Source organism: Kwoniella shivajii, chromosome 3 (genome assembly GCF_035658355.1).
Source record: "Kwoniella shivajii chromosome 3, complete sequence".
Lineage (NCBI taxonomy): Eukaryota > Fungi > Basidiomycota > Tremellomycetes > Tremellales > Cryptococcaceae > Kwoniella > Kwoniella shivajii.
Genome location: NC_085910.1, coordinates 165608 through 177161, shown reverse-complemented (window position 1 = coordinate 177161; position 11554 = coordinate 165608). Strand labels below are relative to the sequence as shown.

At 42.0% G+C, this 11554-nt stretch overlaps 6 protein-coding genes across 6 annotated transcripts; 2 read left to right on the top strand and 4 right to left on the bottom strand.

The window, feature by feature from the left end:
• Nucleotides 1-118: 118 nt before the first annotated feature.
• On the bottom strand, nt 119-1496 carry IL334_002291 (uncharacterized protein; the record flags this gene model as incomplete). The annotated part of the gene is made up of 3 exons (XM_062934037.1): nt 119-570; nt 644-658; nt 755-1496. 3 exons carry the CDS (start codon nt 1494-1496, stop codon nt 119-121), a joined length of 1209 nt encoding a protein of 402 aa, XP_062790088.1.
• A 565-nt stretch (nt 1497-2061) lies between these two features.
• On the bottom strand, nt 2062-3494 carry IL334_002290 (uncharacterized protein; the record flags this gene model as incomplete). The annotated part of the gene is made up of 7 exons (XM_062934036.1): nt 2062-2317; nt 2403-2493; nt 2581-2735; nt 2821-2894; nt 3019-3156; nt 3235-3343; nt 3433-3494. 7 exons carry the CDS (start codon nt 3492-3494, stop codon nt 2062-2064), a joined length of 885 nt encoding a protein of 294 aa, XP_062790087.1.
• Nucleotides 3495-4936: 1442 nt separating this feature from the next.
• IL334_002289 (uncharacterized protein) lies at nt 4937-5498 on the bottom strand (the record flags this gene model as incomplete). Its single annotated transcript, XM_062934035.1, has 3 exons — nt 4937-5040; nt 5137-5243; nt 5410-5498. 3 exons carry the CDS (start codon nt 5496-5498, stop codon nt 4937-4939), a joined length of 300 nt encoding a protein of 99 aa, XP_062790086.1.
• Nucleotides 5499-6090: 592 nt separating this feature from the next.
• Nucleotides 6091-7265, top strand: IL334_002288 (uncharacterized protein; the record flags this gene model as incomplete). The annotated part of the gene is made up of 3 exons (XM_062934034.1): nt 6091-6103; nt 6182-6221; nt 6341-7265. 3 exons carry the CDS (start codon nt 6091-6093, stop codon nt 7263-7265), a joined length of 978 nt encoding a protein of 325 aa, XP_062790085.1.
• Nucleotides 7266-7918: 653 nt separating this feature from the next.
• Nucleotides 7919-8928, bottom strand: IL334_002287 (nascent polypeptide-associated complex subunit beta; the record flags this gene model as incomplete). Its single annotated transcript, XM_062934033.1, has 3 exons — nt 7919-8226; nt 8425-8601; nt 8883-8928. The coding sequence occupies 3 exons, from the start codon at nt 8926-8928 to the stop codon at nt 7919-7921; spliced, it is 531 nt and encodes a 176-aa protein (XP_062790084.1).
• A 604-nt stretch (nt 8929-9532) lies between these two features.
• IL334_002286 (uncharacterized protein) lies at nt 9533-11107 on the top strand (the record flags this gene model as incomplete). The annotated part of the gene is made up of 4 exons (XM_062934032.1): nt 9533-9809; nt 9923-10360; nt 10475-10636; nt 10695-11107. 4 exons carry the CDS (start codon nt 9533-9535, stop codon nt 11105-11107), a joined length of 1290 nt encoding a protein of 429 aa, XP_062790083.1.
• Between the last annotated feature and the right edge of the window lie 447 nt (nt 11108-11554).

Genomic DNA, 11554 nt, shown 5'->3' with positions numbered 1-11554 from the left:
ACCTGGGGAGTGGTTTACAGCTTACCAATGACCTTCTGTCAATGAATCACGTTCTTTTTGTCCATCCAAGAATCTTTTTTTCCGAGTCATACTCTGCTCAGACGATTTTGAGTATTCGTCATTTCCCAATTCCGGTCCCACTACCACTTCCTCTCAGGATATCAGCTACTGCTTTAGAAGCAGATCTTAAAGCTTCTTTCTTACTAAATTCCAGTGAAGCTCTCTCTTCGGCCCATCTAGCTAAATCCGCAATTGTATATTTTGACATTATACCCGATGGTTGAGTGTTGCCTTCAGCTGGTTGAGTAGGATCCATATTCATGATTAAAGAGTTCGGTTGGTTTTGCAATTGCAATTGTAATTGCATTTCTGTTGTGTCCCGAGTCTCAATTTGTGGAACTTGAGTTTGACTGTCAATTTGAGTTTGAGTTTGATGTAGATTTTTCCCTTGTGCTTGAACTTGAGCTTGATCCCAAGTTGTAAGAAATGTTGTGTTTGAAGGGAGGACAGGGAGTGAAGCGATTAAAGATGATTGTGAGATCGTACATAGATTAAGGAGAGTTTGATTATCTATCAGATCAGTGAGATGTCAACAAAATCCTTATTCTCGTTACATAGAATAGGAAGTGGGAAGAGGGCTCACATTCAGCGTGTAGATCTGCACGAGTGAACAAAGGTTGATTAGCTCTATTCTGCATTTACACATTACAGTGAGTTCGAGATATCCAGAAAGGAAATTGACTTTGATACTCACTCAATAAAGTGTTTTCATCATTATCGTAATTACTATGACCCTGCTCATTCCCATTCCCGTTCTCATGTACAGTATCAAATACTCTTTCTTCAAGAAGTGCAATCTCACTTAAAACAGTTTCTAGCCTGGATAAATTCGTCTCTAAATCATCTAGACCCATAATCAAACCTTCTTTCCCACCGACAGCTAGATTCATTCCATTGGAATTCGATTGTATATTCAATTGAGAGTTGGTGTTCGCGTTGGTCGAAGATGAAGTTACAGCTGCTATCAAAGCTGATGTATTTGGAGTTATACCGTTTCCACCATTCCCTCCATTTCCATTTCCATTAACATTACCATATGAATAACCGAATGCGTTTGGAGTTGAGTTGAAATTTGGTGATACACCCATTCCCATCCCGATTCCCATTCCAGCTCCTATTCCTGAAGTTCCACTTACATTCCCATTGGAGTTGAGATTTACATTCAGATTCGAGCCAGAGACTACATTGGCAGAAGGTGTGAGTCCACTGGTACCGTTATACTGTGTGGAGGAAATCAGTTGAGATAAAGGTGATGGAGCGAATATGGGTCCTTGTCCTTGTCCTTGTCCTTGTCCTTGTGCTTGCGATATCATTCCCTGCGCACTTGAGGATGGTATGGTACCTTGTCCAACATTGGAGGGACCTGGGGTGATGTTCGGGAGGGTGAATGGGAATGGAGAAGATGCAGGAATAGGTATAGGGAAAGGTGATGACATTATTTCCGCATGAAGATATGCTCGATGTCGAAGTGAGAGAAGAGTATTGGCGAGAAAATGTAGCAAACCTTTATGGACTTCACTAGACTCCTGGTCTAGGTGATTGATGAGACAAGCTGGTAATCAGTTGAACTGAGAAATGAATGTGCAGAAGGTATGTATTGGGATAAGACAAGATAAAATCTTACGAAGTTAGTATTTGTTTACGAGTTGCGAGGTTGAAGGTGTAAAGTGGAGGATGTCCTTCCTATCCGTGGCAATGACAAGGTATCTTGTTCTTCTTTTGATCGTTTCATCTCCAGAAACTGCATCTTTCAACTCAGTACGTAGTGCAAAGTCAAGAAACACAAAAGGAACGGAATGTGGTGCTTGAATAAGATGCATGAAACGTTATAATACATATCTGCGATACTCAATGACGGACGTCGATAAGGACAGTGTGCAAGGCGAATACGCCCTATCAGAGAAATCAACCCTTCAATATATCACACACATCACATCTCCACAGTCCTATCTTCTCGTCCCAGTCTCATCACTCCCTTTTTTTCTGTGATACATATATCTCTTACATCTTCCCTTTGCCCAATCCGAATGGAAGAGGAACCAACAAACTAGTGTCACTAGTATATTTCTTCCAAGCGATATCGTCACCCCATTTCTTCTCAGCAGTTTCCTCGAGGGGAGGTACACCAGATGCGTATCGAAGTAACCCATAGGTGAAAACGGGGGAGAAGAACGCTAAGAATTTCACGTTTGTGGGAAGTTGAGTTGTGAGTACTAGGAATGGTGGGCCATGTTGAAGGATTATTTCGCCTAAATAGCTGTTTTTGGGTTATATAGGCAATCAGCATTTGAACATAATAACGTTTGTCTAGATGCCAAACAGATTAGAACGGTGAAACTCACTTGGGATGTCGTGATAATGACCATAATCCAGAAGAGATGAATTTCTCTTCATGTTTCTTTTCATTTTTCGCTTTTCTCCAATATGATTTTTCTGTTTTCAGACAATAATCGGAATTGGTCAAGTCAGTTCTAACTACCTCTACTCGAATCGTTTCTTTATATAGTAGAAGGTACTCACCTCGATCAGCGAGGGATTCCAAGCCTAAGCCAGCGACCCATATCCCCACACCAATGAAATCTTTAATTCCTAATGCTGGATGGGCAGCTGCAGGTAACGAATTGACTAAGAATGCAGGAAGTCCGACGAATGTGATCCAGAGCGCTTGACCGAACCTGTCGATACCGCACTGATCGTAAGAAGCTGGACCTGGACTTGTGATACAGTCTCTGTACAGAGTGAAGTGAGAAAGCAACTCACCACATTGCGGAGAAGATTGCTGGTTTACCTTTGAGGTCATCAAATCTTGAATCATGGCCAGTCTTGATTATTCTCTACGAACGATAAGCGAGGACAATGATTAGCGGTCAGTGAACGCTGGGAATTGGATATGTGGATGGAAGATGCGTATGGGTAATGACTGCGGTGAATGTTGGTACTAGAGTAATGAACGCTCACTTGAACAAGATATGTTCCCAACCTTGCTGCCCAGATTAACATCATAGCGCTAACCAGTAATTGACGAGGATGATGACCTGACAGAGTGAACGGGATTGAAGGTGATTTGGTGAACCATGATCTGACAGTTGGGTAATACTATTTGGATTAAATGACGATGGTTCATATCAGTCCTTGATCACGGTTTTGGGAGATGTACGGTGCGGTGTGACTCACTAAAGATAATAAAGTAGAGGTGATGAATCCTGTTGAACCTGCTAGATCATAGAATTTCTCAGTCTTGTTGGGTACTGAGTAAAGTGCGAATGCAGCTTGATATGCGAAACTGAAACGAGTCGATCAAGTGAGCATTTAATGCGAGTAACAGCTAATCTCATCTCCTCTTCCTTAAAAAGGTTTCTACCTCGTACTCACGTGAATCCTAGTACACCCGCCAAACGAGAAGTGACGGCTGAATGCAAACCTAAGAATACCATGATGATACTGTCATTCACAGTTGTTGATCAAGTAGGTATATATGTATTGAATGGAACAGAAAGAAGAAGAGATATTCTGGAGTGATGCCTCTTATTATATAGACGTGATCTTGATGTTCCCATGCGACTGAGACAAAAGGACGTGATAATGTAACACGCACTTGACGTGCACCTCTTTGAACACGACCAAAGAGGACGACGACGAGGACGACCACGATGATGATGATGATGCAATCACACACTGGGCATCGTTCACTTTTCACCTACACGATCGGATCTTACTCTCGTGCCTGAATCATATTGCTTTTGACGTTTATGAAGACCGATGACCGAGATTACCTCTTTTCAGGCTGAGCCGACTACAGTGGAGATACACGAGGGGAGAACCCAAAGGCTTTCTGCTTGACTTGCAGGATAAGATGAACAGATTACAGTAAGGTATCTGTATGACGACGAAAGCAACGCACAATCAGTCTGCAGGCTTCTTATGAACGCACAGAGGCGTTGTTTGCACCCGCGAAAGAATCAAGCCTTTCCTTATCACAAAGAGACAACCGTCAAGCCCTCAAGCCTTACTTGTTGGGCGTCATTCGTTGTTGACCTTGAGGTTCGAGATGACTGCCACTAGCACAGGTCATGTGCTTGAAAGGCATTGAGCGATGCGGGCTTATATGTCTCGGGGGAGCTTTATGTGAGATGTTATAGAAGCACTTTTGCCTCAAGCTTGACATTCATCAGCTTGGTGCGCTTGATAGCGTTATTGACGGATTTGATCCGACCAGCATTGATCTCGAGGCTTTCAGTCGCGGAAGGACATGCACATGATTATCGATTTCAACTCGACTACTATCCAGTGAGACGATGGATACACTTTGTTTCTACTCTCTGATTGACAACCCTCTTTTTGCCATTAGTCCACTAATTATGTGAAAGGTGGTAAAAGTTGAATCAGCATTATATGGAAGATGAGAGTATTCTATACTTTACTGCCTATACTTCTTTCATCTCCGCGTCTTTCTTTAATCCTTGTCAGTATCACTGTAAGCAAAAAACCTTGAGAACTATTGAAAGAGTCCGATATGTTGAAGAACCTGAATGCACTGAGAGTCAGCCCCGCCTACAAACGGGATCAATAGTAAATGTAAGAACGGACATTGGTACAGGTGAGATTGTCTGTCGTTGCTACAAATAAAGATTGATGAAGTCGAGCTTCTCAAAGTATTACAGCAGCATGAGCAAATCGTTTCCTCAACCTATTATCGAGTACCAAATCGCCCTGATCAAGATCAACTTGCAAGTCAACATGCGACTGAATATTGATATTGATAATGATAATGGTATGCTGCATAAGATCCCTCTGATATTCCATCCATATACTCTCTACTCTGATTCTGTCGAATACACTCTCTCTACTCTATCATCTTCATTGATAATGCGTTTGATTATGCCTTTCCAACAGTTTGAGAATTGATCAATCTACCTAATTCTGTCGATACTTGAGACTCGGATAGATCAGCCAAGGGAGTTTGTGACTCTGCTCCTCGTTCTTATGAGTAAGTCTTGATTATCAGCATCGATCACTCAAATTTATATCAAGTAGAGTAATGAATCGAATCCATGGATTCTTTTAGGTTAAACTCACCAAATCTTACGAATGCTCTAGGAGAAATATCACTAGCTTCTCTAATCAAGAATTTCAAGTCTGGATTAGATGATTTGATAGAAGGATAAGTTGATTGTATGAATTTTCTAAATATCAATGTACGTTATTAGCGAGCAACATTCAGAGAACACGGAAGTTATGGATGAAATAGTTGACATGGAGAAAGAACAGGAAGATTGGGTTGTCATCTCCCTCCTGCTGGGGTAATTTGAATCCCATATGACATGTGAGAGAAAGAAATTCGGGGCTCACCGGACACCAGCTGAATGACCTGATGTTTGACAGAAATGTAACCGAACTTCTTTGACTGATTTTGGGATTTGTTTGGCGAAACTTGACATGTTGGTGTTTTATCTATTTGATTGTAGAGTAAGGGTTGACTGATAGGTTACGTTGGATAATCGTGTGATTAGCTCGCTGTTTTCGCTGTCTTCGTTGTTTTTTGATGATGCTGGTGGTTATGTCAAGCTTTCAATCGTTGCTGTTGTGGTCGCAGTTGTTGTATTGTTATTGTGACAATGGAGATATCAATATGATTGCTGGAATAGCTTGAAATCTCACACATCGGATTGGGAGAGAGATTTGGAAATGGTATATATGATGATAATTATCAGGCTCACACTCTCACACAAGTCACTGAGCCTGATATCCCTGTCTGCTTCCAGGATCTACAGCTGAGACACGTGGTTGTATCGTGCCTGGTTTCGTCGTTTTGATTATTTTCATTGTGGTTATTTTGGAAAGATGACTTGTATATTATTGATGAATTGATGAATGCATCCTTGATTATAATCAGAACAAAAGTGCATGATACGGCAGCATTCGGACATTTTTTCCAAGACTTTTGAGCGGCAAAGCTGTAGAACTCTGATTTTGGAAGAGCATCAAGATCACCTCGTGAAATAATCAATCTAAGCTCAGAATCTGAACGAGATGCCTCATAAACGTGAGTTGTTGTAAGAGGGGAATGCATTTCGTTATGAGTAGACAAAAAACCCTGTGCTGAGTTGTAATGTTGATATAGGTGCGAAGAGATCTGTTAGAGTAGCAGAAACAGCTAAGAAGTGAGTCTGTGACTCTGCTATTTGAATTTCTCATCCTTCATACACAGTCATTCAGTTCGTCATTGCCGGAGAATTCTCAACTACGACTTGCTAACAATTTCTTCACCTTCGTTGAATAGAGGCTCCAATCTTGATCCCAAGCCGAATTCGGGGAATCCAGCTTATGACGATACGCCCAAATCAGCCTCACGTATAATATCAGGATGGAAATTCCAATCGTCATTCCGTGAAACGGGACGAACGAACTCGGAAGATAAAGGTGGAAATAAACCATCTCAGTCATCATCAACTTCCAATAAACCATCTGAAACAAAGAAGGGTTCTGCATCGAGATCCAAATTGACGAATGGATCAGATCCAACATCGACATCGATATCGACACCAATACCGACAGCTAATAACCAAGTTGGAGGAGATAACAAGAAGAAATTACCATCGATTTTACCACATGAATCACTCGGTGAATACAATAGACGGATAGAAGATTTGTTGAGACCAGGAGTAAGCAAAGCTATAAAAGAAGCTGCATCTGTAAAAGCATTGGAAGAGTCAAACGCTAGAAAAGAAAAGAAAGATAGAAAGAAAAGAGTCAGAATTGAAAAGCTGGTCAAAGATGGTAAATTACCCAAAGAAGCTTTGGAGAAATTAATCCTTGAATTAAAAGAGAAGAAGGATGGTAAGAGGAAAAGAAATGATAATGACGATGGTGATGACCAAGGTGATAACCCTGAAGATGGAGATGGAGATAATATACAAAAACAGAGACCAGCCAAAGAATTTAAACAAGTTGAAAGACCAAGAAGATTGAATGATATCGTACAAGCCCCACCTCAATTACAACATCTACGCAGATCGAATACTGAGAAGAAATCAACGTCCGCTAAGGACGCTTGTTCAGCGGTCGGGAAGGGAAGTGGTAAAGTACCATTAAATGCTGGACAGAAGAGGATATTGGAGGAAGAAAGAGAAAAGGTTATTCAAATGTACAGAGATATCAAAGCTAAAAAGGAGGAAGAACGGTTGAAGGAGGTGAAGAAGGTTTGAATGGTTTTCTCTCCTGAAGAATAGAATGCTCCTTCTTGGTGCATCACGATTAAGCAAAAGAGAATTGCGGTCTCTCATGCTTGTTCAATCGAGATCTTACGGTGCTGGGGCAAGTAATGATGAAATATAGTCAAAGTCCTTCTATTCAGCAACTGTGATCTGCTTGATTTGTGCCATGCCATTTTCTCTTAATACTTTGATACCCCGTATCTAGCCATATACCCGTCGCATTGTATGTACGCATGTATAGCATTTCATCGACGACACTCTGTTGCGACATGTTGACTGACCGTCGAAGCAAGCACCGCTTCAAGTGGAGTCAATCAATAGCGTGGCTTTGTATCACAGTCAGCCTCTGATGAAATGAAGACTTAACAACAGTACTGCAGAGTCGTAGAACGATTAGAAAAACAACGAAATGATGATGATTCATATCGATTCTATCTTTATTGACTATACAAAGTCTGACTATACACTCTCTCCTCCTTGTTTTCCTCAATGATTCAACTACCAACATGAATTTGGATGTTGATTTTTACTTTTCCTTTACTTGATCGGCTCCACTCCACTTGACGATGACATTTTTTTTTTCACGATTCATTCTCCCTGATGATTCAGTGAAGAACTGAAGTTGCGTGTTTGTGAGTCTGGATCTACTCTAATTCTTCAAGATCGGTTTTCTTTTCACCATCAGCTTCATCAAAGTTTTCCACCAAATCGGGGATTTCATCGTCACCTTCTCCACCTACTTCACCTTCTTTATCAGCTCCTGCACCACCTGCAGATGCGGCGGCAGCAGCTTGACGAGCGGTCATAGATTGATAAGATTCAGCTAATCTTCGGAGGTTGGCAAGTGAGTCGGGACCAAGTTGGTTGAGGATTCCAGGAACGAGTTCGGTGAGCTCTTTGGTTTGGCCAGGTCCGTATACTGCGAGTGTGTTGGAAGGGAGAGCGGCGTGGACTACAACCGAACTAGAGTGTCAGCGGGTGTTCGAATCATAAAGGACAGATGTCGCTGGTCAAATCGAAAGCAGGGTGCTGCAGACGTCACCACCGCCCTTTGACAACCTTTCAGCCGTACAACCTCGTTCCTTGCACCCCCAATCCTTATGCGATTTCCACCTCAACTCTCCTACCCCAAAAAGATCACCTTACTCACCTCTTGGAGCACCGAAATGTAAGACATTACCATCTTCCTTGAACATGTTGACTTCCTCTACACCGGTAATAGGTTGAACGCCTAATTTCTTAAGAGCAGCTTGAAGCTTTCGGTCATCTCCTTGAGAAGCAGTAACTGACTTCTTGACTTGTTTTCGTCGGGGAGTACCTTTACCTCCTATGTTGGGTGAACGAGGGTTATGAATTCGATTTGACAGCACGGTTTATTTATTCGTCCATTTCGGCAAGCAATGTGGTGAAAGGGAAGTGACAGGACCATTGCATTCATTGATGTGAGGTAGGTGACACAGGCAAGAGCCCAGCAGAGTGATTTGTCGAAACGGGTAGAACATTTACATATAAAGGAAAGAAGCAGATAGTTGTAAGAAGACCATTAGCATTTTCGTGATAATACCAACCTCTTCTCTCAGATATAGGAGTGGTGGACAATGAACGTACCGATTCGAACTTGAGCTTGGAGCTTGGCGATCTTATCCTTGTCCATTTTGATGAAGAGTGTTAGGTGATTAGGCAAAAGATGCTTTTTTGTTGAAATCAGGGGGTTTAGCAGTTGTAGATTTAAAGATAGATTGGAGATAGGAAGAGCAAGTTGAAGTTCTCGAATCAGCTTTGATTTGCCCACAGGACAGAAGCATTGTGGGACTCACCTGTTTGAGCTACTTTGCCTTTTGAGTTGATATTGGAGATGACTGATAAGGAAAGAGTTATCAATGTCTAAGCTGGAAGTTACTGGTGGTGAGCTCGAAGTTACAGTCCAACAGTAGTGTACAGTGGTATGGGTGAAAGTGCGTTTTCGCAGGCGGGGCCAAAAATCCCATAAGTACATTTGTATTTGTGGCACTTTGTATATTAGCGGGATTTAGCGGGAATATCTTTTGTACCAGTCAGATGTGGCACTTGGACGCGTTGGATTTTTGGTGTCGAGCATCAATTGATGTTTTACTACTACCACTGATGCCATTGTTTCTGACTGACCACTACTATCTTGTATCACCTTGAACATTATCGTCGATTATCAGCATAAGAGTCACCTCAAAGTAAGAATTGTAATATCATCCTTGCTCATTCCAATCAAGGGTATCTGCAAGATGTTCGCTCCAAGATCAACTCACTTACCCCGAACGTATTCAGTGTACAATAACAATCCCACGACATCGAAGAAGAACACAAACAAGGAAAATGCGAATGCTCTACCAACGAAAACACCTTCCAGAGCTGGAAAGTCAGTCGCATCTTCTGCGGGTACAGGATTGAGATTGGGTTTAGGAATCAAGACTGAAGGTAGAGATAGAAACGTTCTGTCTCAACAACAACATGCAGTAGGCGGAGGAGGTAAAGGTAAAGGTAAAGAGGGTGAAGATATTGGTGAGTTTCTTTGATGAAACGTCATTGTCAACGAGGACCAGCTTCTCATTCTGCCAATGGTCATATGAATCACTCGGGCTGATGGTTTTACTTTGCTTGACCGGTATGATCAGAACCCAAGAGGTTATTCGCACAGGGATCGTCCAAATCAAGTACATCAATACCACCTTCAAAGTCATTATCATCCATGCCACATATAATAACAAAGACACCTGCGCCTTCGAGAAAAGTACAACAGGCTCTCAGGACACCTGCACCTATTCGTAATTCGGAGGGACCCGGTCCAACGCCATTAGCATCTGCGACTAGAACACGTAGGAGATCGAGACAGTCTCTCTCAAATATCAGTCTCACTCCAATAAAATCGCAAATTGAAGAACAGCTGCAACAACAGCAACAAGATTTCAAAACGCCAGCTCCGAAACAATGGGAAGAAGAATTAAGTCTGGGTAGTATAGAAGAAGTCGTCAATGATTTAGCAACACTTCAAGATGTAAGGGAAGAAGATGAAGATGATGATGAGATTGAATATATGCCTCCAAAAGTCCAAGGTGAGTGGTTGATTTTCTATTTCAACTTTGAAACTTAATCGTATCCAATCCACGTATATTTGAAATATAAAAACCAACACTTACGTATTGTCTGACATCATCATGAAAACGTAGAACTGCCATTCACACTCGCATTTGATCATCCAGACCTTACAGCTATATTTTCAAAACTCACTTCTCTTCCACCTTTATGGACTCATTGCGACCGAGTGATCATACAAGAAGTACCTGAATTTGAAATTGGTGAAACGGAAATATCGCTTTTGAACCTTAAAGGTGAATGAATAACGTCATAATAAGAGTGAGAAAAACTGATAAGTATGAGATGTCTTAGATGATGAAGAGCTAGAAGAAGACTGGTTAAGACCCAAAAAATCAATCGCTGTCCAACCTGCAGAAACAGTCAAACCAACTGCCAAACTCCCAGCAGGACGTGTACCACCTAAGAGCACTAGTATGGCTGGATCTGCGCCTCAAATTGGCAATACGACTCGTCCGAACCCATCGAGGGGCATGGTTCGACCAACTACGACCAATCCAGGGGTCAGGACGAAACCTCCTGCTCCTGTACCCAGACCGCCACCCATCAGACAAGGACATAGTGGAACTGCGACACGAGTCAAAGCCCCCGCTCAAATACCGGTCAGAAATAAGAAGATAACGGTGCTGAGTGACGCTGAACGAATTCTGTTGGATTCTTGCGTTGCGGAATTTGATGATGATGTAGAGCTGAAGTTGGATATATGAGCGGAAGCTTTATGACGCTATCTCACAGTGGAGACAGCTATTGGAAAGTGAGGACGTGACTTAGCGGAGTTACATGATGTATGCCGGGCTGAAGGGATTGGCAGAACGGATGGAAGCGACAAGAGTGGAGGATGAACTCATTGACGATAATAACGAGTTGATGTCTTGAGTTTGTGTATTGATCTTTGTTGTTTGACGAATATTTCACGATACTATGATGTAGTGACATGATTGATGTAATAATCTATACCTATTTAAGTACATACTTGTACCACCGCATGTGAATGTATGGTATGTGATTCGCCCCAATTCCTGGCATTACTGAATCTTATTTCGTGCTGTCCTGGTGAAAATCATTGTGTTCCCTAGGCAAAACACGCAACGATCAGTAGTACCAGCAATTGGCTTACATCGATTGCAGATCAGGCGCTTGAATACACTTTCTGT